This window comes from Sinocyclocheilus grahami, unplaced genomic scaffold, assembly GCF_001515645.1.
Source record: "Sinocyclocheilus grahami isolate Dianchi unplaced genomic scaffold, SAMN03320097.WGS_v1.1 scaffold110.1, whole genome shotgun sequence".
NCBI lineage: Eukaryota > Metazoa > Chordata > Actinopteri > Cypriniformes > Cyprinidae > Sinocyclocheilus > Sinocyclocheilus grahami.
The window spans coordinates 1,375,326-1,402,872 of NW_015505289.1; the positions used below are offsets into that span (position 1 = coordinate 1,375,326).

Genomic DNA, 27,547 nt, shown 5'->3' on the forward strand with positions numbered 1-27,547 from the left:
GTACCTGGGGGTAAGGACAGACAGACGAGGCGAGAGAAAAGGAGACGGAAGGATGAGGAGAGACAGAAACGAGAGAGGGGAGAGAGGAAAAAAGAAAAAAAATTCTGGGTCCGGTTCCCAGACACACTGCCGCTCGGCCCTCCACCAGATGGGTAAGCTCTTCCGCGATGCCTGGCGGCGGCACTGGATAGCTCTCAGTGGACGGCACGACACTCCTCTGCCGTCCAGTGAACGGCGACGGCTCCTCCGCGTTCGGGCAGCCGGCAGGAGTCCCCCGTTCCCTGCTCCTCTCCATCATGGCGGATGGCAGCAGGCTCCGGCCTCAGGTGAACGGCGGCGACTCCTCCGCTCCTTCACAGACGGCAGCCGTCCCTCCACATCCCAGGCGGCCGGCAGCGAGTTCGTCCGCCCCCGGCAACTCACTCCAGCCCACCGCCTCGAGCGTCCCTGGCGGCAGACTGCTCCGCCATGCTCGATGGCACCGCGGACTCACCCCAGCGGCGAGGGATCTCTGGCAGCGTGCCCCGCCTTCCTCCCGGGTTTCGGCACCAATGTAATAAACGTTTGTAGGTCGGGAAGGAGAAGGCGGGAACCGGCGAACATTCAAAGAAACTTTAATAATAAAATAAACTCAAAACAGCGCGACAGCCCCTCGCGGACGACTGCCGCGCACAAACGAAACCAAAACACAAAATAAAATCCAGGCCTGGTCTTCTCTCGTCTTTCCCTGTCGTCACTCCTCCATTGTATCCTTCCGGAGCTCCTCCGTGAGACTCGAGACCGGTGAGTGGCGCATTCGCAATTACTCCACCGGCCTCGCTCCGTTCCCACGGCTCTCAGCCCCGCCCCTCTCATCACAATCCCGAAATGAGAAATGGTTGGGTGAGGGAAGAGAGGATGACACTACAGAGGAAAGATGGAAGGGTGAAAGGGAGCATAGGTTTTGCCAAAAAGTAACTGGTAGAGGAATTGGTGGCACGCAGGTAGTAATATGTAGGTTAAATGTAATAATGAAATGAGCAGAGATGTCAAGAGGTTTTACCAAATGTTTTCTGTGATTCAATTGCATGTGTAAATTAAATCAAGCCGGTTGCTTGATTTGTTAGCATTTGTGGTGGTAAGCCATTTGAGATTGAATGAAGCTAGGAGTGGAAGTGGAAGTCTGCAGTGTAAGGCTTCTCCAGATGGATTTTGAAGTTACCAAAGACCACAAGTGGACTGCAGTCCACAGAGAATGAGGACAGCAGCCCATACAGCTGCACTATAAAGGTGCCCAGTTGACCAGGAAGGCGTAATAAATCATTACAATATGGAGTTTAACAGGAGCTGTTACCATAATAGCATAAAACTCAAAATAATGTTTATTGCATAGGGAAGAGTGGGTTGAGTATTTCCAATTATTAGAAATGAGAAGACCAGTACCCTTCCAACCTGACGGGGGGTGTGAGAGAAAGGGAAGTTGTTAGAGAGAACAGCAGGGGTTGCGGGGTCTTCTGGACGAATCCAGGTCTCAGTCAAGCCCAAGATACTAAGAGTACACTGAGAAGCAGTGGCCAGAATGAAGTTTGTTGACAATTCCAGAGACCCACAGAAAATGACAGAGGTGCAGCAGAAGAGGTGCAGATAGGTTGTTGAGAGAGAACAAGAATGCACTGGAAACATACTACCGCCTACCAGACTCTGCCTGAGAGGCAAGGAAAAATACACTTACTTGAGATTATATTTTTTTATATCTCTGAAATATATGATAGTATTCTTGAAAACAATCTTATTGTACTATTGAATAAAATATTAGTTAAGCTGGTGTGTGGTGGGCGTTCTGGTGCAATATGGTTGCTGTCGCATCATCAACGGTGGAAGCTGTGCATTGGTGGTGATTGAAGAGATTCATGTAAAGCGCTTTGATTACCCAGAAAAGCGCTATATAAAATGTAACAAATTAATAATTAATTAATTAATTAAAGCAATCTTTTATTGTACTATTAATTTAATTATCAAAGAAAGAAAATAATAGCCATAATGTGGACTTTTGTAAATACTGTGATACTATGATGCTCAGATACTGTTATTTCCTTCTCACATCGCTATCTTCACCATTAACTCTTCACCTGAACAGTTTGTTTTTGTATATGGTATTGTAATCCTTGACCATCAAAACAGGGGTAGACATCACCTTTTCTGTGTTATCATGTTTGGGTCAGGAGATTTGTCACAAAACACGATTTGGTTATGGCGGAAAGTAAAATGGTCGTCATGGCAACCACGAGGTGTTTTTGCGATGGCTCCATTTCTGAACATGTTCAGGGCCCTAACCTGTAAAATTGTATCAAGTTTCATTCTTTTATGAAAAAGTGAACATACCACCTCAGATTTTGCACATATCACCTGGACTATATATATATATATATATATATATATATATATATATATTATTTGTTACAAAACACGATTTGGTTATGGCGGAAAGTAAAATGGTCGTCATGGCAACCACGAGGTGTTTTTGCGATGGCTCCATTTCTGAACATGTTCAGGGCCCTAACCTGTAAAATTGTATCAAGTTTCATTCTTTTATGAAAAAGTGAACATACCACCTCAGATTTTGCACATATCACCTGGACTATATATATATATATATATATATATATATATATATATACGATTTGCAATGATGTCATGCTGTCGCATGCTAAAATGTAACTGTAAATGAACTGCAAGGCAGCCACAATTTTTAAAACCAGTTGTGCAAACTACAAGCACAATGGGAATCGCTCATTGACGAATGGTGCGTTCAAGTCATGTCAGATAGATCGTATTTACGAGATGAATGCACATGAGCGCCACCACAAAGTCGTTATTACGAGTTGAATGCACATGAACGCCACCACAAAGTCGTTATTACGAGTGGGAAACTCGAAATTTTCTTTAAGCCCCGAGTTGGGGGCGTGTCAATGAGAAACATGGCGGAATCAATGGATGCAACGTCTGTAGTTGACGGTAAATTTTTGTTTAAATTGATAGTTTAGTTGTCCTATAGACTTAAATTGGTCATGTTCTTGTTACGCAGCTGAAATCAAAGTAAAAAAAATGCAGACCCTGTTGTATTTTCTTGCAATTTATTAAAAGGTACACCGCCATCTTGTGCCGACTAAACTGACTTGAACGCACCTGACGTCATATTTAGGGATGCACGATATATCGGCCACCATATCGGTATCGGCCGATAAATGCTCATTTTTTCTGTTATCGGTATCGGCCTGATAAGAAAATTTGGCCGATATCTTAAAGCCGATAAATAATGCATTATTTCCTTCAGAGACACTTCAGATGCACACTGTTCGTTTGCAGCCTTTTGTGCAATTGTACGTTGTAATATTAGGTTAGGTTAGGTACACATTATTGTCCCTGAGGGAAATTTGTCTTAGGCTCAGAAAAACAACCACCACATCACATACAACACACAGTAGTAGAGGAAGAAGAAAAAAATAAGATAATAAAAAAAATATTGTGTTTATTTGATGTATATCTGATTTATCTCATATAGAATGCGAACAGTGTTTCCCAACCCTTTTTTTAGTCGTGGCACCCTTTGGAAATTTTAACAAATTTGTTGCACCCTACAAAATTAATTTTGTCACAATACTTGAATTTCTAACTTTGATATGATACCTTGAAAAGTATAGATATTCGGTACAACAGGGAAGAACTGCAGAATATACTGTAATACAGATATTTTTAATATTATAAAAAATTTTGTCCATCAATGGTGGCAATCAGTAGGCTGATTTCTAAGGAAAAGACCAATTTATATGACAGATTTTCATGTAGGCTTTTATTTATATGTAAACATTGTTTAATTACCATTATAACTTGCTCTCACAAATTTTTGCTCACTCTGTGTATTTTTGATTTTACAGTGGGGTAATTTTGTTGCAGTAGCACAAGATAGCTTGATTTCAAACTTTGAATTGAATAAAAAATGGCAAGTAAGCAGTCAGTAATAAAATAAGAACAAATAAACAAATTACTAATGGTAGCACAAAAAAATGATACAAATGATTTAGTTGTGTTTTTTTTACCACTTATATCCAAAAAATGTTTAGTCCTAGAAAGCTATTATTATCAGAACACGTGCGCATAACAGAGTTGCCCATATACCACATTATGTTACAGCACAGTAGGGCTGTTGCAAACCGAAACAATACTGTACTACAGATGTTTCCTATCGGCTTGATTTTTGAGTGGACTTTGCTGTTCCGATGAGCATGAACGGTATATGAGTGGAGCCAAGGAGTAACTGAGCTGCAGGAACACTTTTCATTAAGTAGTTGATGTACTGCTTAATACAATGCCTGTATGTACAATAATAAAAGTTCAAAATAAGCCTATACTATTTAAATACCAATAAAGTGGGTGACATCGGCATTGTCTCAAGTCGGACAATAATTCTAACCAATATGCACTCCTTTAGGTCAGATCATTGACTAAAAAAAAAGACGGATGACGTGTCTCTTATTCCTTCCACTATAGACCCTTTTTCTGCTAGTAAATATTGTGACGTTTTTCTGTGGTCGAAGCTTAGGTGGAGGCAGAAAGATTCCCCTGACCGCTCCACTAACACTATAAGTTTGTTAGCTTGTTTTTTTTTTTAACAATGACTGGAGAAAATTATATGTATATATATATATATGCTGTCAAACATGCTATTTATTATTACGATATACAGCAAACTTGTCATATCAGCACTCAGCAGACAATATCCCATACAAAATATCCCCACAAAAGCACCGCAAGATTGCTGGTGGTGTAAACAATTTATTCTGAAGCAATATTTTATCTGTGTTTTGTCGGCTTTTACATTTATCTGCATATTTTTTATATTAACCTCAGGATGGTATTTACTTTTATAAAGGCCATTTTTTAAACCCAAATTAAATGTATGCATCATATTTCATGTCAAATTCTTACAATTGATCAATAGATTCAATTTACACTATGGCTGTTATCCAACAAATTAATTTACATTGCACAATTACAACTGCATTAATGTTATGAAATTAATGTTTTAAATGCCATTTTGAATATACAAAATGGAAATGTTGGGGGGGGGGGGGGACAAACTTTTAAAAAATTTAACTGATAGTATTAATCGGTCAAAATTCTTATTTGCGGTTAACGGTAAAATGATTAATATGAACATTCCTAATCCTGCATGAAAGTTCAATAACACATCTGACAATCGCCGATTTGTGCTTCTGGTGCAGTACACACCGTACGTAGGGCAAGAAGGATTTCTGGTAACTATTCATGAAATGACAGACTGTAAAGCTGCATGTGTGTGAATTGTGAAGGCCTGGTAAAGCACATACTTTATGAGTAACAAGAATGTGGAAGTACACACAGACTCTCACCTCTGACACACACACACACACACAGTCAGTACACAAGGGTTGTCAGCATAGGCAGAGTTTGGGGGCTGCCGGGGGTACAGTGCCCGTCTAGTGGCCAGAGTCAAAGGTTTTATCAGGCTGTACTAAGCCTTCTTTTACTTTCACCCTTTGTCTTAAACTTTGCTGTTGTTTTGCTGTTTTGTTTGTTTGTTTTCCAGTTGGCTGTGCACAAGAATCACAATACAACTTTTAATCATGTGATACATATTTTTTCAGCAATTGTGATTCCCGTTTGCATTAAATCCTGCATGTGCATTAAACATTGTGTAAAAGTGGGTTCGTTCACCCAAAAATGAAAATTACACCATGATTTACTCACCCTAGGCGCATGACTTTCTTGTTTCAGACAATTACATTCAGAGTTATATTAAAAAATGTCATGGCTCTTTCAAGCTTTATAATGGCAGTGAATGGGGGTCGAGATTTTGAAGCAAAATAAAGTGCATCCATCCATCATAAAAAGTGCTCCACACGGCTCCGGGGGGGTTAATGCTCCGGGTGTGTGTTCACATACTTTTAAACATACAGCCAAGTAGGTGTCGGTAAGTCACTTAATGAGTGAGTCTACTGACTCATTCATTCAACCCTTCACTGAATCATTCAGTCAAAAACACCGCTGCGTGTTGCTTGGAGATTGTGCTATACTTCTGCTGTGATCTTTGTTTGGAACTATTTTAGTTGGTGAAACAGAACAAAACCGTCAATACTGTGTCTAAAATGTAAGTAACCCAATTACGTGACTACTCAACTTGTTTATTGAACTAAAATCAATGTAACGTTTGCAATCGAGACAATATTCGACACTTAGCTCCCTTGTCATGGTATGTTGCTTAACTACATCATGTTATAAATAAAAAACGTAACATTTTGAATTTTTACCTAAGTAGTTTCTTCTGTGAGTTTCTTTGTGTCCCGTTCAGCTCTTTTGCTCATTTCATACATTCATCTGATTTGATTTCTCCATTAAAGTCTTACAAAGAAACAGGCAGCGCAAGACTAAATAGCGCAACCTTGATACCATAAATACACTGTCTTTTATCAATCGCCGTTTACGTTGAATGTAATAAAATCAGAAGACTCATTCTCGTTTTACGATGCTTCACGGGTTATTTTTTGCCACTTAAGTTTTAATCAGGCTATTTGTCCGGTCGGGCAAGTAAAATTCTAGTTCCATTTTTCAGTAAACTTGCATTAACCCATTTTAAACTAGCTAGGAGGCTGGTCAGCTAACTGTAGCAGTAACTACAGCGGGGGGGGAATCTGTCTGTCCAATGACTTTAAACAGTCACTGGGTCCGTCAGACTGAGATATTTTTGCGGAACTGGGACCGAAAATATTTAAAACCCATCGAATCTGAATTTAAGGGCGTTTTCACACATGGCCTGTTGTTTCGGAACCTGGCGCGTTTCCCCCCTTAGCTCGGTTCGTTTGGGCATATGTGAACACGGTTTTAAGGCCTTTTATTAGGAAAACTTTATCTAAGACATTAAGACTTTTTAAGAACCCGCGGCCACCCTGTTAACGTGGGGACACATTTCAAGTGAGAGCAAGGTTACATTGTGTTACTTTGTAAGATACATTGTTACAGTTTTCATCTCTGGCAAGCCATTCTTTGTAATCTTCTTTGGTGAGCCAAATATCTTGAAACTTGCATTTTCCAGGCATCACGTTTAAGCGGTTTCAGCCTATTTTTGCAATGTTTAACGGTGTGTGTGTGTGAGAAATGTTGAGGTACCTTCATAGTAGATTCGTGCGCGCGTGAACAACATGACAACGTGCAACACAAAGTACCTCACACTTAACGTAACGCGTAAATAACGTAAATCAAGCAATCTAATATTCATAGGCCACGAAGTGTTTGCAAAATAACACATTAGTGGACCGGAGGGAATAATATGGATTTTTTTCCAGAAAACCTCTTGCACAAAATAAATTCAAGCACATTCAAGGACCTGTATCTATGTATGCTTATTTTCAAAAACTTTCCAGTGCCTTGAAATTTTTTTTTCAGATTCACAAACTTTCAAGGATTTCAAGGATCCGTGGGATCGCTGAGTAGTGTCGTGAGGTGGTGGAGCCACGGTATCAAACTCCTGCCCAAACTCCCGCAGATCCAATCAACCATAACGACACGCCCCATTTTTATAGCATCAAATTACTAGCTAAAATCAAACTTAACACAAAAACGATCAATCGAACATAAATCAGCGTAATAACAACTACCTTAAATGACCAAAACCATCTTTCGGAAAGTTGTATTGGAAGTGTAATTTTTTATTTTTTATTTTAACTCAATTCCCATTCGTTCACATGGAGAGGGCGGGATTTATGACCTGTACTGCAGCCAGCCACCAGGGGGCGATCAAAGAGCCCGCAGCTTCACTTTTCAGGACGTGTGAGGCACACTCGGGTCAGATGCTGATCGGTTTGCACAGCGCCGCGCAAGTCGAACACACCTAACCATTTATCTCTAATTTATATTTCAAAATCTGTTTAATTATGTGTGAAGAGTGCCGCATGAGGCAGGGCCCTAATGACAATAACTGTCACACAAACCTGTGCACATCAGATTTAAATATAAGCGTAATCTGGCCCATTCATGAGCTTTTAATTTTCATAGTAAGGACAGCAAAATGTCCTTCCAAAGTGATTTTAAATACATGTTTTACTGTAAGGTTATAAATGTGGCTTCCTTGGACCTTGCTTGCAGTTCATTCTGAAGCTGCACAATGGAGAGACGGTTTAATGTTGCGAAGAACCTGGCTCAACTGTTTGACTTCAGTGACAATGAAAGTGACGTCACCCCATATACGACAAGTGATGGAGGTATGAAAGAGGAAAGAGACACGACCCTACATATGACAAGTGATGGAATGATGGGTCAGATGCTGAATGAAGATGGGACTCTTCATACAATGATGGAGGGATGAAAGTGGAAAGATGTGACCCTAGAGACAATGAGTTATGAAAGGATGGAAGAGGAAAGAGACTCAACCCTACGAATGGCAAGTGATGGAGGGATAAAAACAGAAAGAGACGTAACCCAACATATGACAACTGATGGAGGGATAGAAGGGGAAAGAGACAAAACCCTACGAATGACAAATGATGGAGGGATGGAGGAGGAAAGAGACGTGACCCAACATATGACAGGTGATGGCAGGATGGAAGAGAAAAGATACACGACCCTACGTACGACAAGTAATGAATGGATGGAAGAGGAAAGGGATCTGGATGGAGAAGCTGAGCTGGAGGTGAAGCTCTTTGATGAAGCTTCTGAAACAGAGGACAATATGGAGTTCGACCCAGACTACCACTCTACTGATGGAGAAGAGTCAGATGAAGGTTCAGAGGAAGAGTCAGAGGTCACTGCTGACACAGAGGCGGCTTATGAGTCCAAAAACCTAAACATATTGTGGACTCCAGCACCTCCTCCTCCGGAACAACGAGAGAGATTACCAGCTCATCGTATCATCAAAATGACCCCTGGACCAACCAGGCTGGCATGTGCCAATGCTAAAGACATAAGATCAACATTTGAATTGTTTTTCCCAGATTATATTAAACCGATTTTGATTGAAATGAACAATTTAGAGGGGAAACGTGTATTTCGTGATACCTGGAAGGACCTGGACTGGACAGACTTACAGGCCTTTTTTGGTCTGTTGATTCTGGCAGGCGTGTATCGATCCCACCATGAGCAACTTATGGCACGCTGAGTCGGGAAGGCCAATTTTTCGTGCTACCATGTCACTGAAAAGTTTTACCAGTTTGTCAAGGGTCTTCTGCTTTTACAAAAGGCACAAAGAGCCTAGCTGACAGAAAAGGGACAAGCTGGCACCAGTAAGGAACATCTGGGATAAATGGGTCAAACGCCTGCCACTCTTGTACAATCCAGGCCCAAACGTCACTGTGGACGAGTGCCTGGTCCGTTTCAGAGGACACTGTCCCTTCAAACAATACATGCCAAGTAAACCGGGCAAGTATGGCATTAAAATCTGGACAGCATGCGATTCCAGCTCGAGCTATGCGTGGAACATGCAGATCTACACTGGCAAAGCTGCCGACGTCAAGTCAGAAAAGAACCAGGGAATACGAGTGGTCCTGGACATGACAGACGGTTTAGAGGGAAACACCGTCACGTGTGACAACTTTTTCACCTCGTATGGCCTCGGTGAGGAGCTGCTCCGAAGGAAAATGACCATGATCGGAACAGTCAGATCAAACAAACCTGAGCTCCCACCTGCACTCCTGTCAATGAAGGACAGGGCCCGATTATCATCCATGTTCGCCTTCACTGATACGCACACTCTTGTGTCCTACTGCCCCAGAAAAAATAAAAAATGTGCTGTTGATGAGCACTTTCCACAGGATGCCAAAGTAAGCGACAAAGATCACAAGAAGCCAAAGATAATTCTAGACTACAACCAGACCAAAGGCGGAGTTGACAACCTTGACAAGGTATTTTACCACTTTGCATTACAGTGGTTATAGAAAAGAATCACCCCCTTTAAATGATCACATTTTGTTGTGTTGCAGCCTGAAATGAAGACAGACACAGTTTTTGTGTTATCCAGCTGCATTTACTCCGTGTAACTGATAACATCCAAGTGAAAGATCATAACACCAACATATCAGAATTTTTATTTTTTTTTTATTTAAAAACAGAATCACCGATTTGGAAAAAGGATCACCCCTTTGTGTCAGTATTTTGATGAACCACCTCTCACTTTAATTACAGCCTTTAGTCTGTTGGGTTTTGTCTCTACTAAAGGCCGGGACACACCAAGCTGACTTCAAAGAACTAGCGGCGACGAAAGCCGACGGTGTTGTCGCCTCGCGTTGGCAGCGTCGGACCAAAAAGCTGCGCTCGAACTATATATATATATATATCACACACTGCGCACCACTGTCTTTGGCTAATTTGTGCAAGACCTCTTGCTAAACTGTCAAAGCTTCATTTTAACCACCAATGCAAGGATGCAAGTATTTAGCTTACCTCTACATCCTTGTGAAGGGTTGATGTCGAGATTTTATAAGCTGCTAGTTTGGTATCCCTAGGCAAACACAGCTTACACTGCATAATAGAACATAAATATGGCCAGGGGTTCACTTCATTTCCTTCAAGTTCAACTTCAGCAGAATACAACGGGGTTTCATTTTCAGCTGGGTCTGCACCAAAACACCTGTCTTGTCCGTCTGCATCTTTCTTGTGATTTTAGTGGCAGTTTGCTCTCCTGCCCATTATTTACTACAGTAGTTTTCAGGGAGTAAAAAAAATTAATCGCTCCGTAATTAATGTGTTTTAAAATGTAGCGAAGTACAATACTTCAAACAAAATATACTTAAGTAAAAGTAAAATTACAGATTTTAAAAAAATTACTTTAAAAAGTAGAAGTACACAAAAAAGCTACTCAAATTACAGTAATGCGAGTAAATGTAATTCGTTACTTTCCACCTCTGCTGACTAGGCCATGCAAGAACATTCACCTTTTTCTCCTTCAGCCACTGTGTGCTCAGTTTTGCTGTGTGCTTTGGCTCATCGTCATGTTGGAAGGTAAACCTTCTTCCCATTGACAACTTTCTGGAAGAGGGAAGCAGATTTTCCTCAAGAATTTGACGGTATTTTGCCCCATCCATTTTTCCTTCTATCCTGACAAGTGCTTCAGTCCCTGCTGCAGAGAAACACCCCATAACAGGATATTACCACCTCCATGCTTCACTGCAGGAATGCTGTTATTTGGATGGTGAGCTGTGTTGGATTTCCACCAGACATATCGCTTGATGTTGAGGCCAAATAATTCAATTTTAGTCTCATCTTCAAGGTGCGTTTTGGCGAAGCTCAATCGTGACTGCAAGTGGCCTTTCTTGAGGAGTGGCTTTTTTCTTGCAGTCCTCCCGTACAAGCCACATTTGTGGAGAATCTGTGATAGAGTGGTCATTGTGTGCATTTGACAACAATGTCATAAATTCCTGCAGCTGCTTCAGAGTTGCTGTCGGTCTCTTGGTCGCCTCTCTGACCAGTTTCCTCCGGCTCTTTCATCCAGTTTGGAGAGATGTCCTGATTCAACTCAGTGATTCTGTTTTTTTTTCTTTTTCTGACATGTTGGTTTTATGATCTTTCACTTGGATGTTCTAAGTTGAACTGAGTAAATACAGCTGGATAAAACAAAAACAAAAAATTGTCCGTCTTCATTTCAGGCTGCAAAGCAACAAAATGTGAATTTTAAATGGGGGTGACTCTTTTCTATATCCTCTGTATTTATTTGTTTTCATTCAAGGCCAAATGACTAATATAAAGTGAATGAATTGTCAGCTGATAAGATAAAGCTTTGGTGATTTTGTGTAGGTGTCATTTTGCTTCCAGCTTGTTGCCTCTTACACCTGCCAAAGGAAGACGTCACGTTGGCCCATGGTGATTTTTTTTCAACATGTTGGACGTCTCTGCCTATAATGCATTTGTGCTGTGGATGGAAATAAATCATTCATGGAACAAAGGGAAGAAATATAGGAGGCGGCTCTTTTTGGAAGAACTAGGGAGAGCTCTGGTGGCTCCCCTCATGAAAAGATGGGAGAAAATTCCCCGCACTCCAGCATCTCAGAATATGGTGATGGAAGCTCAAGCAAGTTCTTCACCAGTCAAAGCCACTCATCTCGCACCAGTAACCCCAGGCAAGAGGAAAAGGTGTCAGGTCTGTGACCGAAAGAAGGACATAAAAACCAGTTTGATGTGTATCGAGTGTAACATGCACATTTGCGGGTCACACGCTGTTATGATTACTTACTGCCAAGCACGCAGAAAGAAGGTTTAAACAAGGCTTAGTCGCTGCTTATGTACTGTTTGTCATTTGGATTTATGACTAATTCTTTTCTTGCTGTTTTCTTGTTTACCATTGCAAAATGTGTAATCTGATTATTGCCCTTGTTTTGTTGACTTTTGTTATTTGTTTACTGCATTAGGGTTACTAAATATTGATGTTTTAAATAAATTAGAAGCTGCAAAATAATGCATACCCTGTCTTTTCATTGTAATCACTGCAAAAACAGACATTTCAAAACATGTGGATTTAAAGATGACAATCTTTTCTAGGCAATTATATTCTAAGTATATATCCAAAATCATAACTTCTATCTAGAAATTAACTTTGATAGAGCATTGGGTTACTGAGATAATAGACCAACATAAGGATCACTAGCGCCACCTACTGGTTATAATTGTCATTGTCATGACAGCAGATGTTCAAAAAACAATACATGATATTTATCTGATTTTTCAGAATGAAGCCTATGGTTTTACTGCAGTAAAAGTAATGTGTATTTTATATGAAAATTAATGGTGTCATTTAGAGAGAAATTAGGTCTAAATATTTAATATATATTTTTTAAAGTTTAGTCCTTTTAAGTGAAATTAATGTTACTACGTTTCTTTAAAAATGATTTATTAAAGTCAAATTCTCTTCTATTAACAAACCGTTAATTATGAATTTTTGCCTCAATAACCCCCTAATTTGCTGCTTATTAATAGTGAGGTAGTTGTTAAGTTTAGGTATTGGGTAGGATTAGGGATGTAGAATATGGTCATGCAGAATGTGCTTTAGAAGTACTAATAAAAAGCCAATATGTTAATAATAGGCATGCTAATAAGCAACTAGTTAGTAGTGAGAACTGGTCTCTATACTAAAGTGTTACTAATAATTTATTTTAAATAGATTAATTACATTTATTTACTCACCCTGGTGTTGTTGTAATGTCATATGACATTTCTTTTTCAGAATACTAAAGGAGAAATCTAAAAAAATAAAACTGTTAGCACTCCTCTATAATGGTATAACAGTGACCAACTTGAAGCCTTAAAATAAAAGGCAAAACTAATCATAGAATGATCGCATATGACTTTGCACGGTTAATTTGGAATAAAATGCTCAAAAAAGCACTAACCTTACGAGAAATGTACTTTGTTTTAATTCACAGAAATGTAATGTAGTAATGATAATGTAAATATATCAAATTGGAATTGTATTGGTTGTTGTTGTTTTCTTGATAGTATAAGTAATGTTTATTTGTTTAACCTGAAAAATGTTTCATTTTGGGGTGAACTGTCCCTTTAATTTGTATTTAAAAATGCTTTTAGCATTTAAAACGGTTATTTTTATTTTGTATATATTTTCAGTGTTATTTTATAGCTCCACTGAAGGCCAGTCCAGATGGCTTTCATGTCCAGACTGTCCCGGTCACGGAGTAATTCCAGATCTCCCAGCAGAAAGGACTCAGAGAAAGGCTGTCCTGTACTAACTGTTGCTGAACTAGAGCGTCTGTTGTACACTGGGAAAACCGCCTGTAATCATGCAGATGAAGTGTGGCCAAGACTCTACATAGGTGACCAGTGAGTAGCCCATGAATATCTGTTTTGGCCATATACAGGATGTTGAACATGAGATTATGCTTTAGAGGCTCATACAAAAAAGTAGTATTGAATCTTTCAAACAAAAAAAATATATAATAGTCTCATAAAATGCCTTGCTTTGTATAATGCATGTAACAAAGCATGACATAGCAGTAAAAGAGTGAACTTTTCTCCTGTATAGATGAGTAATCTAGAAACTGCCAGTAAATTTTGTACCATGTATAAATTTTCCACTTAAATTTGCAGAGAAATTGCCTCAAACCGCAAAGAACTCATCAAGCTTGGGATCACGCACATCCTCAACTGTGCTCAGAGCAAATGGAGAGGTGGTGCAGAGTGTTACGCTGGCATGAACATCACGTATCACGGCATTGAAGCCCACGACTCGCCCTCCTTCGACATGAGTGTCAACTTCTACCCAGCGGCCGAGTTCATTCACAGAGCCCTTAGTACTGGAGGTCAGTTCATAAGCGGCCTTTTTCTTTCAACCTGAAGTTTCTCAGTCTTATTGAAATCAAAAGCAAAACAGTTTTACAGCCTGATGATGCCATAGAGTGCATTAGTGCCAGCCCACTTTTTCAGCGGCGTTGGTTACGGAAGTATTTTTTTCCATTCATTTTTCCCATAAAGATTTTTTTTTAATTCCTGTTGGGTTTGTTAAAGCGTTAAAAGTCATGAACCAAACCCACTAGCCATGAGGTGAATCGCAACGTTACAAACTTTTATTTGAAGCAAAAAAAGTATTTGAAAATGGGACAAAACGACAAAGGTACAAGACTGTACTTAATGGCTTTAGTGAAGGAAAGAACTAGTTTCTTGAAGCATTGCAAATTACATAAATTAAAAACTATTGTGAAATAGAATTTATTTGTCAAGTTTTTGATTGTATCAATAGAAACAATATATTTTAAATTTATTGCAAAATATGCATATATACAAATATTTAAACATTTTGATATGGTAGGGAGACCAACTCCATTACTCTTTTGTGGTGCTTCATAGAATTTTCTGTACAGTATCATGGGTAATGTAGTTTTTCACCACAAATTCCGCCATTTTAACAATAAGTTGAATAAATGCAAACAGACAGCTTTTACAACAACATATACCATTGTATATACGAGTTTATTAGTTTTTTTTACTTGATTAAAAAACACCTACACGGTTTTATGATGGATTTGTTTCTTAAAAACAAAGCTTTTCTCCTCGTAAGATGTTCATTGCTGGACTGGAGTGCTGTGGATTATTGTGATGTTTTATCAGCTGTTTTGCAGAGGGTCCACTGGTGAGCAAGTGATGTAATGCTAAATCTGTTCTGATGAAGAAATAAACTCCTCTACATCTTGGTTGGCCTGAGGGCGAGCACATTTTCAGCAAGTTTTCATTTTTGGGTGAACTATTCCTTTAAAACCCTTAAAATAGCTCCATCATTTGGTCATGTCATTCAAAGTCATGTAGTGCATGTTGAATTTAAATGTTTTGAATTTCATGATGATAAAGTATTCACATTTAAATTGACTGACTTATGAAATATGAAATCGGTCCTCACTGTCCCTGTGAAGGCTGACTCTAAGTTTACATTGTAGTAAAGAATTTTGAAGTCTCGATGTCTGAATGTTGCACTGCGGTGTCATTTAACCTTTGTTGAAGTCTTGTTTGTCAGAGAGCAGAGCTGAGAGTTGACAGAGGACCACTGCATGTTTGGGGCTGTTTTGCTTGAGAATAATGAAGTTGGTGAGGGAGCATGGAGGACTAGGAATCAATCATTTGTTATTTGAAAGAGAGAAACTACTAATGGTCTACACTACAGACATATTTACAATCACCTAATTAATTAATTTCAGTAATTATGTAGTTAAAAAGCAATAAAATAAAATTTAAAAAAACTGTCACATTTGGCATACTGTGTTATTTTTCTTAATCCCAACACAGCTGAATGTCCAGCATAACGAGAAAGTGAGCAAAATTGAAAATTGGCAATGGACTGAATTTTCTTTATTCAAAGAATTAAGAATAACCCTTTATAATTCTGTCGTACGGTCATGCAATGAGCAGGAACGCTCTCATGGCATATATTAAATATTACATGAATCTTCTGTGAATTTACTGTAGTGTCTGATGGTGTCTAATGTCAGACTTGTTAGGAGGGTGTGAAGAAATAACTCACCGAGTCAACATGATCAGCTCCCAGCAAAGACTCTAAAGCCACTGGCCCAAATTTGCCTTTAAACAGGTCATATTTCTGCCTAAACATGCCTTTTAAAATCTCATTTTCTCTGGGGCTAGTATTGCAAAAAAAATCAGATAACTAGTTTGTCTATCTCTTATTTTTACTGAATTTATCATTATGTACTGTCTTGTTAAATACCAATAAAAAGATTTTTTTAAAAGGTTTAAAAAACAGCATAGACTTTGTCTATTGTGATTCTTAAATTATTTTGCTTAATTAAATGGAAAACAAAATTAGGAGGCTTTGGCTGCGATTTATTTATTTCAAATAAAACAGTTTGAAATAAACTTTACCTGGGTTAAGGAATATGTATGATTTTTTAAAACAATATCATATTTGAAGAGCAATTCATGCAAAAAAAAAAAATATATATATATTTTAGGTCACAAACGTTTTCTGTTGTATAATAAAGCTACCATTTAAACATATAGCCTATATTTATACTTACACTAATATTTCTATACTAGTCTGTTAATATACTATTACACTAAATATATTTATACTAATTATACCATATAAGGTTATATTATTACCGTTTCTTTTTATAATAGTGCAATTTATTTTGATGAACATGAGAAGTTTTAAAGCGATAGTTCACCCAAAAATTAAAATTCTGTCATCATTTACTCACCCTCAAGTAGTTCCAAACCAGTATAAATGTCTTTGTTCTGCCCAACAGAAAGGGAGATATTTTGAAGAATGTTTGTAACCAGGCTGTTTTGGGGCACCATTGACTTCCATAGTAGGAGAAAAAAAATACTATGGAAGTCAATGGTGCCCCAGAACTGCTCTGTTTCCCACATTCTTCAGAATATCTTCCTTTGTGTTCTGCAGAACAAAGACATTCATACAGGTTTGAAACTACTTGAGGGTGAGTAAATGATGACAGAATTTTAATTTTTGGGTGAGCTATCCCTTTAACATGAGAGGTGAATCACTGAATAATGAGTGAGTCAGATCTTTAGGCTCCGCCTCCTGAATTACAGGCAGGGTTTACTGTTTTCTCGTGCATGTGGATATTTATGTCTTTCTGCGGTCCGTTACATAGTTTGATTCACATTTACAGGCTCTCAAAACTGTAGATGCGACTAAACAGTCAGGGATTCATTTGACGCTTGATCCGGGAGAATCCACAGATCCGAGTATGAAGAATAAACAGTGAAGTGAAGACACTCAGGAGCCTGTTTATAATGGCGAGATTTATTTTTTAATTAATATTTAATGTCATTGTAAATTTAAAAAAACAAATTTTTTGTTTGTTTTTTAATCTGTAAAAAGTGCTAACATGTTTGAAATAAATGCTGTCTGACTTTCAATGCTTTTTTTTCATTTGGTTTTCTACACTCTAAAAAAATGCTGGGTTAAATACAACCCACGGGAGCCTGTTTATAATGGCGAGATTTATTTTTTTAATTAATATTTAATGTCATTGTAAATTAAAAAAAAAATTTTTTTGTTTGTTTTTTAATCTGTAAAAAGTGCTAACATGTTTGAAATAAATGCTGTCTGACTTTCAATGCTTTTTTTTCATTTGGTTTTCTACACTCTAAAAAAATGCTGGGTTAAACACAACCCAGTGCTGGGTAAAATAGGGACAAACCCAGCAATTGGGTTTGTCCCTATTTTACCCAGCACTGGGTCGTATTTAACCCAGCATTTTTTAGAGTGTAACCTTACAATTTGATAAATATTGCCCTAAGGCTTGTATTGTTATGAAACTGCATTGTTAATGGGTATCATATTGTTTTGTCTTACAAAGAACCACCTAATTTTCCATAAATGGCATATCAATTGTTTTTGATCTTCAAGAAATGATTGATATTTAAAACACCATGCCTCCAGTGACCTCTCAACATCGATGTGGCCATCTTTGGCACTGGGATCTTTGTCTTCGTTTTAAGCCTGATATCTTACAATTTGATAAATATTGCCCTAAGGCTTGTATTGTTATGAAACTGCATTGTTAATGGGTATCACATTGTTTTGTCTTACAAAGAATCACCTAATTTTCCATAAATGGCATATCAATTGTTTTTGATCTTCAAGAAATGATTGATATTTAAAACACCATGCCTCCAGTGACCTCTCAACATCGATGTGGCCATCTTTGGCACTGGGATCTTTGTCTTCGTTTTAAGCCTGATATTCTGCTGCTTCTTTATAAGGTAAGTGTGACTGTAATATTGAGACCAAATCCGTAATAGTTTAACAGAACAGCCCGTTTGGACCATGCAGATCCTGGATAACGTTTCTAAAACTCTTCTTTGTGCCCGGACTTCATCAGTATTTTCCTGTGACAGACTGACAGCTGCAGAGCAGAAGGGGCTTCCTCTGGCCTCACGCGCTTCCAAACTCGAACAATTCAGGACTAGATTGCATCTCCGTGCTTTTTGTTCACAATGCTATTTTTGACCAAAGGCTTTTAGCTAATGTCATGTCAAACACCGAGAACTACAAACCCTCACTTGCCAAATTTGTGTTTAGAAACATACGACACACCACAACCTTTGCCTGTACTGCCATACTGATGTCTAGAGAAAAGAAGTAATAAATTGAACATTTTCAAATAATTTCACTTCTATAATATTTATACTTTTTTTTTTAAAGTTAGAAATAATTATTTTTATCAAAGTCAACCCTTGTTAATGAATGGTTTGGCCTGTTTTTCTTTGCAGTAAATTGAGACATCAAGCTCGCAATGTGAGAGCTGGATACAAGATGGTGAGTGCACGTTATAAATGGTATCATCAGAAGGTATTTGACACTTACATCACACTTAAAAACGTCTCAGATGCTGCAGGATTTGTCTCTTCACTAATGTCACTTTTCTTCATGTTTGAAGTCTGGCTTTGAATCTGCTGGTGATTTTTAGTGGATGTTTGAAGCCAGTTCTTCTCAGGTTCACACAGGTGTCCTATTAGAGGAACCACAGGTGTAGAAAATCACATAAACTATCAGCACATTCACTAACCTCAAACACATTACATTTTCAAACTTCTCTTTGCCAACAGAGAAAATGCGCTTGTGCCATTTCTAAATGAATGACACTTTCTGTGATTTTTTTTATTTAATGCAGTGACATTTTTGTGTCAATTAAGTAAAGTCGCCTGTATTTATATAGCGTTTTATAAAATAGAGATCGTTTTGAAGCAGCTTCACAGTATCAACAGGAAAATAACAGAATCATTTATGCAAAATTCAAATATGAGATTTAGTTTCAGCTATAAAGCAGCCCTACTTAAGATAATAATGTCATTATTCAGCTCAAATGAGTTTTTCAGCTATAAGCAGCTCTACAAAAGGCAACAATGTCATTATTCAGCTCGAGTTAGTTAATTGTTCATTTAATTTGGTTCAATTGTTGATGTTGCAAAATTAATCAACTGTGTCTAAATACTTTTTGCTCATTATAAGATAAACAACTGTTTTGCATTACAGGTTGTATTTGAAGATGAAACAACACGGCCACATGCACATGGGGTAAATGTTTTGTCTCAAGTTATAGGTTATTAAAAAGGTAAAAGTTATTTGACTACTTGGGAATCTTTGAGACCTTCTAAACTTCTGATTTTCTCTATTGTAACATCCTGTTTTCTCAGTTAACATGTGCGGTCTGTTTGGAGGACTTCAGGACAAAAGATGAGCTTGGAGTGTTATCATGCCAACACGCCTTTCACAAGAGGTAGATCCCTCCCATGTCTTTTATCATGCTAATGCTATGAAATAAAAGTCCAGAGAGGTTTATAGGTAAATAAGAGGTTCATTGAAGCGAGCACACCCTGGCTGTGCCTCGTAACCCTAAAAGCCCGTTCGCACCGAGAAGAAATAGGAGAGTCGGGCGTATGGTCACCCTATCGTTATAGTTGTGGTGTGGACTTCCATGTTCTAGTAGATTTAGAACTGTTTTTATACAGTCTATGATTTAGAACGATTAAGTTTGTTATAGTTATCATCCTTGGTGTGAACGGGTCAGAGTAATTTCAGCTTAACTGTTGAGAAGTGTTTCTATTGATCTGTCTTACCAGGTGTCTGGTGAAGTGGCTGGAAGTGAGCTCTTCATGTCCCATGTGCAACAACCCCATCAGTGCTGCTCTGGGGCAAACGCACAGCCCGGGAAACCTGCTGGATGAACTGTTCTAAACCTGCTTTTCTGCCAAACTCGAACCTCATTAAGGTTAACTTCCAATGAAGTTCTCCAATACGGGCGACATTTTTACCTAATAATCTTGTACAATTCAGACAAAAGACGTTTATTTAAAAGCTCTGCTGTTGCAAAGCATCATTTGTAATGTTTTTCTGTATGTCTGGTTTAAAATGTTTACATACAGTATTGTGGGTTTCTTTTTTGTGTGTGTCCTGTGTTAGCATGCAAGATATTTTGCAAGTATTCACTTAATGAATTTAAGTTTAGTGGGACAGAAAGCAAATGCTAAATTGAAATCAAATAGGACTTAACATGCATATATCTGGGCCTATGCAGGTTATGGTAATAACAGTAAACATATTAACATACTTACAATTGTTGGATTTTACAGACATCAATTTTTACTTAAAGCAAGACCATTATTTTAGTATCATTTCATTACTATTTTGACTTTAATTTTAGTAATTTTGTTTTCCAAATGTTTATATATGGTTTTATTTATTAAATAGTTTTTCTATGTAGTGTTTTTTTTTAGTTTACTAGTGTTATTTTAGTACATCAATTTAAACGAAATGAAAAAATTGCCTCAGCAGCTAGCTGAAATAAAAAGCTAGTTAGAAAGCCAGTTAATTTATGCCATTTCAAATAATGTTTTATGGTTTTAATTTTAGTTAACCCTGTTGAGAACCAATGCACTAATAAAGTACTGCAGCAGAACGCTGCCATTTTAGAACCAAAACAGACTTTAATGGGTTCCTTTTGAAGACTTCCATTACAAGAGCATATCAGCACATGCTAAATGAAATATCTCAGATTTCTTTAACAGTTGAGCGGAGCTGTCTGTTCCAAGAAAAGAAAGAAAACAAAAACCTGTTGAAAGGAATCTTGATCCATCTTTAATCCATGTTTAACAGATTGTGTCCTGGGGACCGTCAGAATACATAAAACAGGACCATGACACATGGAATAAGCATCTCATTCAGGAATGGCAATAAAAAGAAAAAGAAAAGAAAAAAAAATCTATATAGTAAGGAATGTGCCTGGTTGAAATGGGAGGGGAGTAAGAAACAATTAAAGTTGGCCACAATCAGCAATCACGACCTTGGCAGAGCATTTCCCGCTGCTGTTTCCTTTAGCCTCCATGGCATCCACTACGCTCAATCCTTCTACCACTTTCCCGAACACAACGTGTTTGCCATCGAGCCTGGAGAAACAAAGAACTTTAGCACTAATATCAAATTGAAATGCTCTAAACAGTTTATACTCTAAAGCAGTGGTTCTCAAACCTGTCCTGGAGTACCCCCAGCCCTGCACATTTTGTATGTCTCCATCTATCACACCTGATTCAACTCATCAGCTCATTAGTGGAGACTGCAAGACCTGAAAAGGGTGTGTCAGATATAGGGAGACATAAAACGTGCAGTGCTGGGGGTACTTCATGGAGAGGTTTGAAAACCACTGCTCTAAAGAACCTTTAGTGCAATAGAAAGGTTTCAAGGATGTTAAAGGGGTCATATGATGCGATTTCAAGTTTTCCTTTCTCTTTGGAGTGTTACAAGCTCTTGGTGCATAAAGAAGATCTGTAAAGTTGCAAAGACTAAAGTCTCAAATCCAAAGAGATATTCTTTATAAAAGTTAAGAGTCAACCACACCTACCTAAAACGGCTCGTTCTAACACTCCCCCACATACCTACGTCACTATGTGGCTTATCTAACATTAAAATAGTAAGCTCAAAGAAGCCATTTACCAAGTAGTATCAGCAGTGCAGATGAAGAACTGGGAGCCGTTGGTATTCGGTCCGGCATTGGCCATGGACAGGGTTCCCTTCCCTCCATGCTTCAGGGTGAAGTTCTCATCCGCAAACTTGTTGCCGTAGATGGACTTTCCACCGGTTCCATTATGTTTGGTGAAGTCTCCACCCTACATCAGGAGTGACATCGACCGACATCAGTGTGAGCGGAAACCATTGCGTCTGATAACATGACGGGGTTCAGATCTTACCTGGCACATGAAGTCGGGGATGATACGATGAAAGCCAGAGCCCTTGTAGCCAAAACCCTTCTCACCAGTGCACAAAGCACGGAAGTTCTCTGTGTAGATATGGAGACATTAATGCACGAGAAAACAGAGTCCACATTTATTTATAAGAAACCCATTTAATGTGGGGGAAAAAAAACAAAACAAAAAAAAAAGATACTCACCGGCAGTTTTGGGTACAACATCAGCTCTCAGCTATTTCAAAAGGAGGGGGGAAACCAGAAATAGAAATTAAGCTGATGTCCAAGCTTACTTTGCATACAAGCAGTTTTCTGTTAAGTATGTGTAAATATCAATGGACTTCTGTTTCTAAATATTTAAATTAATTAGAAAATAATTGGCCATTTTGAGAACATCTACACACACACATATACATATATATATATATATATATATATATATACACACACACACACACATATACACTGCTATAAACAGTACTCTATACAAATTGAATTAGTGTAAAATAAATTACACCCATACACACACATATATATATACACACACACAATTTAAAATAAAATGCAATTTAACTGCATAAATGTACTTTTTCACTTGTATGCACGAAGATTCACTTTTACCAAAACTTTAATGCAACATTTTAAACAATGAACAGACAAATAATCAAAGGCAACCATGAATAATGAGATAAAATAATGATAAAAAAAAATATATATATATATTGTACATTTTGAATTAATCAAAGGCTTTGCAGTGACTTTAATATTTCTTGTTAAAGTATGAAGGTAGTGACCTTTTCCTATTTTACAACGAGTAGGCATAGATTTTATACCATAACTTAAAATAGGAAAAGCGTAACAGGACCGAGCGGGCTCTACTGGTGTGACACAGAACAGGTTAAACTCGTGACTTCCGCGTTTCTCTGCAAACACCGACATTCACGAGCGCGCGAGTTACTCTGCAGTCCCGATTCAAAGTGTAAGGCCAGTCGCTTTTTAATTAGGTCTGCGCATTCAAAAATACAATTTCATTTGGGAAGAAGTGAAAATATGTCAGCGCTGGGATGCAATAATTCAGTTCTGGTGAACAAGTTTCGCTAGACAGCTAGACAAACTCCACTATTCACCCCTCCCTTTTCAAAATGGCATCTTTGGGTTATGAAAAAAATGATGGTGAAAATGGCGTCCGTATAAAAAAAAAAAAGTGGTGCGCATCGCTCCACACGCGCAGCCTGCGCTTGTAATGACTGCAAACTCTGCGGCGTGCGCTCAGCTGTCAGAGTCTGGCTCAGGTCGACGGACGGCGTTCCGGGTCAAGCACAACCGGCAACATTATAGCCTCTGATAAACAGCGACATGTAACAATGTTGCTGCTCGGCACGCGGGAAGCAAAATTGTTTCCCCCATCCGCCTATTTCAAAGTAGTGACGCTAAAACAGTCACGTTACACGCACCACAGGCTTTTAAAAAGATTTTTAATGGAAGCATTTATTAGATTCCATAATGACTGGGTGATGCAAATGCAAACGCCATTATTTTTTCTGCCATCAACCGCTATTCAGTCACTTTCGGTGACCTACCTCCATTACAATCTTCCCAGCACTCTGTCCATCGATGGTGATGTCAAAAAAAACCCTGGGATTGGACATGATGGCAAAATAAAACCCAATTTGTATTAGTAGCTAGTCACCGAACGAATCCTACAAAATGCCGCAGCTCATCGGGAAGTAGGGCGCGTGCGAAAACGGAATATATAGAAGCAGCCAGCAGCCCTTTTTTTCAATTGGAACCTATGAAGCCGTGGATCCGCTGAATGACGTGCGCGTTGTCCAATCAGAGGCGGCGCGGATGAATAAATTACCGCGGCGTTCGAACGCAAGGTTCAGAGGGCGGGCGTTTGATCGACATCCTCATTGGCCCGTTAGAGTAGCTAGAAATGACATCACTGCGTTCCATCCAATGAGCAACGAGGGAATAGTGTGGGCGTGTACCAGCGGTCTGTAATGGCGCGAGGGCGGTGGCCAGCAGCTGAATTCGCCATTACGGCACAAAATGTTATCACGGATAACGAATGTTTAGAGCGTTAGATTGATTTGTTTCTACATTTCCTAAATTATGGAGTCCTAACTGATATGTCAACGCATTAGTGAAAGATACGAAGCGAACCGAGTTACACAAAAAGCCCCCCCCCTCCGTCTTCTTGCATGACACAGGCCTTTGTCCGGACACGCCCCCTTGTCACGTGCCGCTCTGCTCTCTCCAAATAAAGCCAATGAAACGCAATGGGGCTTAAGTCTTTACTTATAAAACATAATGGAAATATTTCACATCTTTAGAAAACAAATCGATTTCAATTGTACATGTTTAATTCAATTGATAGAACTTAGTGATCCACCAACACATGACAGTCAAACATCTTTTTGAACAGTTTGATCAACAAGTGATGCTGGTTTCTCAGTTTTTCATGATCATGGTCACAGATTTTGATGGTGAATTCATTTTTTTTTCTCTTTCTAACAAATTCATAAACTCTGCTAGTTAACACGGAAGAGAGATGCATACAGGCCCATCAATTATCTTTATAATTATAATAACAATTATTATATAATCAAAGATAAAATTGTATGATACACAAATGACTTCAAACTAAAAAATAAAGAAGAAAAGCATATCCGACGACTCTTGATACTCCCTGTATTGTTAATATACAAACTGCACTTCGCTAATGGTGCCCAAAGAGCAATGATAAATAATAAAATCAGACAAGACAGGAATCGACTGCAGACTCATCTCCCCTCCACGCCGAGAAAGCGAGCACTGAATGGAAAACGGGGGGGAATGCCTGACATGAGCTCTTGTCATAGTGTTTAAAATGTCCTTTTTTTTTCTTTCCATATCATGGGGTTGAGAGAAAGTTCACATCTGCGACAATAATAATACTATATCTGTACATATTTCACATGAATCCCAATGTTTTCCTCCTCAATTACGAGTGTGGCTATAAACATTAGTCCATTTCCTGTTGTGACACTCCCACCCACCCAGATTTGTCAGAGCAAAATCCCACTACGGGAAGGTGTTTGTCCAAAAAAATGTCCTTGTGTGCATTTGTGTTGTCTTACAACTTGTCTACAAGGTGCTACAGGGCTGCTTGTGCTCTGTCTGGTTTCAAAGCTTCACACATTTTGTTGACGAAGAAAACAGAATTTCTACCAAATAAGAGCCCAAACTTGCATATTTAAGGGCAAGTGAAATGTGTCCGCAAGTGAGGGTGTGATTTGAGCCGATGACAATCACAGATTCTAGTCCTTTTTCCGTAATGCTAGAACTCCAGACCTCGTGGCCTTAAACCCACAGGGGAGGAAGACCGTTGTTAAAAAGAACATTGAGGGGGAAAGAAACGAAAACAGAGAACAGGGTGTGGCATAAAATTAGTCTTGAGTTTGTGCCAAAACACACACCAAGTGGGGCTTGAGGTGTGCGTGTGTGTATTTGTGTGGGTGTCACAAAAAATGACTCTTTGCCTTCAATTTCCTTCGTGTGAAGGCAAATACAGTAACTCTTGAAGGGCTCGGTGTGTGTGCAAAATGTAATAGTGCACTTCTTTAATGCTACTGTTTAAGGTCTGACACATTGTGATTGCCTCTATTAGCACGTTTAAAAGGAAAAAGGCTACACACTTGAGGTCTTCTTCAAGTAAAGTTCACTTAAGATCAAGTCATTTGTGGTTTAAAACCATGATACGTCACATGGAGCTAGTTTGTGGTCATCTTTGGGCAAAAAAAAGGAAGAAATAAAACATAAGTCTGCCTGTTTATTAAGAGAATTACGTTCATCCGTTTGTTTTTCTCAAGTTACAACAGAGACACTTTGGCTTTCCCCGTGTGATTTCTGAAGTGTAGTACTTTAGATCAGCACTGAAGTGAATTCCTCATCTAATTTAGATTTAAAACAGGAGCTGCAATGAAAAAACGAACAATGACCCACCCCACACAATGTCATTTACACCACACGAGTCTGATGTGAGATGAGGCATCTTTCTACAAATGATTCGAGAGAAGAGCGGGAACTCTTTCAAACTGAAATTCACAATAAAATCTCGACAGAGTTCAGAGAAGCAGACGAACAGTAACATTGTCACAGGAGGAAGAAAAAAAGAAAAAGAAAGATCTTCGTTGCACCTTCCCATGAGTCACTGCATTCCAGTCTCAGGAGGAAACAGTGCAAAGACGTAATCGGATATCTGCTAGGCTTCCCAAAGCTCCCCTCGATGAGTCGGGAGTGTGAGGGTTTAGGGAGGCTGTGTGTTGGACGGCAATGTGTGACTGATGAATGAGCGGGACGGGGGGCTCAGTTGCTCTCAAACAGAGCGAGCAGTTCATCGTTACTGTTGTTGGGAAGGTCAGGAGGACCCAAGTAGGACAGCAACTCATCTGGGTTTGTCAGCTCTGGGAGAAGCTGGAGAACAAATAGGGAAATTCAGAGTTAAGAACCACCCTAAGGCAATATAAACGACACTCAAAACTGTTTATAATTGTAATAATAAATTCAACATAGCTGGCTTTTCATAAACATGCTGAATTATTTACCTATAAATTACATTCAAAGCAGAGGTCTGCATTATCGTGGGATTAAATTAGAGATTTGTTGCGCCAGCAAAAGTACGTCTGATTTGTAGGGGGAGATGGCCAGTTATTTTTCTATAACACAAAAACAGTTCTGTTTCCAACATTGCTGCGAAGTCTGTGAATCAATTAAATAATCACTAGGCTCAAATGGAATCTTTTGAACTGATTTTTGCAGGAAATCTGTGAACTGCTTTAATCACGGTGGTTAAAGGGATAGTTCACCCAAAAATGAATATGCTGTCATCATTTACTCACCTTCATGTCGTTCCAAACCCATGGGACTTTGGTTAATCTTCTAAACACAAATTAAGAAATTTTAATGAAATCTGGAATGTTTCTTTCTCTGCAGGTAACCAAAACTTAGAAGATCCAAAATGGTCAAAAACGCATCACAAAAACAATTCATATTAAATGAATTGATTAACAGATTGAATTTAGACACTTATTTACAGCTAAGCAATGACTGACACATTCATAGAGCACATCACATATGGTAAACATGGAAGCTCAAACATGCGTCCATGATGTGCGAAAACCAATGAGATTTGTTATAATGATGTGATTCACTCTGTATGTGTGTTCATATGTGAACAAAAGCCTAAATGAAATCTTTTCAACATATAAAGTGATTGTATCTCTTTACAAGACTTGGATTAAACAGCTTGAATTACATGGATACAATTTTAAGAAATTTTT

General features: G+C 38.6%; 4 protein-coding genes and 1 pseudogene across 7 annotated transcripts in view; 3 read left to right on the forward strand and 2 right to left on the reverse strand.

Moving 5' to 3' along the window:
• The window catches only part of LOC107589008 (dual specificity protein phosphatase 26-like), a 25,552-nt gene extending 11,208 nt beyond the window's left edge, over nucleotides 1-14,344 (forward strand). The window contains exons 2-3 of the mRNA XM_016277303.1: nucleotides 13,618-13,830; nucleotides 14,098-14,344. Of these exons, the coding sequence (XP_016132789.1) occupies nucleotides 13,652-13,830; nucleotides 14,098-14,344 (426 nt within the window). The 5' untranslated portion in view covers nucleotides 13,618-13,651. The remainder of the gene's footprint in view (nucleotides 1-13,617; nucleotides 13,831-14,097) is intronic.
• LOC107588940 (piggyBac transposable element-derived protein 4-like) lies at nucleotides 8,103-12,361 on the forward strand (annotated as a pseudogene).
• A 3,704-nt stretch (nucleotides 14,345-18,048) lies between the features above and the next one.
• Nucleotides 18,049-20,658, forward strand: LOC107588943 (RING finger protein 122-like). Of its 2 annotated transcripts, none has more exons than XM_016277204.1 (5): nucleotides 18,049-18,625; nucleotides 18,757-18,802; nucleotides 19,520-19,561; nucleotides 19,681-19,763; nucleotides 20,107-20,658. In XM_016277204.1, exons 1-5 carry the CDS (start codon nucleotides 18,516-18,518, stop codon nucleotides 20,219-20,221), a joined length of 396 nt encoding a protein of 131 aa, XP_016132690.1. In that variant the 5' UTR covers nucleotides 18,049-18,515; the 3' UTR covers nucleotides 20,222-20,658. The 2 variants fall into 2 exon arrangements, with proteins under 2 accessions (XP_016132690.1, XP_016132691.1); XM_016277205.1 differs by having other exon boundaries at nucleotides 18,049-18,246; nucleotides 18,757-18,835.
• A 434-nt stretch (nucleotides 20,659-21,092) lies between these two features.
• On the reverse strand, nucleotides 21,093-24,008 carry LOC107588945 (peptidyl-prolyl cis-trans isomerase-like). Its single transcript, XM_016277209.1, has 5 exons — nucleotides 23,804-24,008; nucleotides 22,428-22,458; nucleotides 22,228-22,316; nucleotides 21,974-22,146; nucleotides 21,093-21,429 (listed from the first exon to the last, which is right to left on the reverse strand). Exons 1-5 carry the CDS (start codon nucleotides 23,870-23,872, stop codon nucleotides 21,297-21,299), a joined length of 495 nt encoding a protein of 164 aa, XP_016132695.1. The 5' UTR covers nucleotides 23,873-24,008; the 3' UTR covers nucleotides 21,093-21,296.
• Nucleotides 24,009-24,478: 470 nt separating this feature from the next.
• LOC107588944 (zinc finger MIZ domain-containing protein 2-like) overlaps nucleotides 24,479-27,547 on the reverse strand; it is a 56,809-nt gene continuing 53,740 nt past the window's right edge. For all 3 annotated transcript variants that reach the window (XM_016277208.1, XM_016277207.1, XM_016277206.1), the window contains one exon: nucleotides 24,479-26,681. In XM_016277208.1, the coding sequence (XP_016132694.1) occupies nucleotides 26,574-26,681 (108 nt within the window). In that variant the 3' untranslated portion in view covers nucleotides 24,479-26,573. The remainder of the gene's footprint in view (nucleotides 26,682-27,547) is intronic.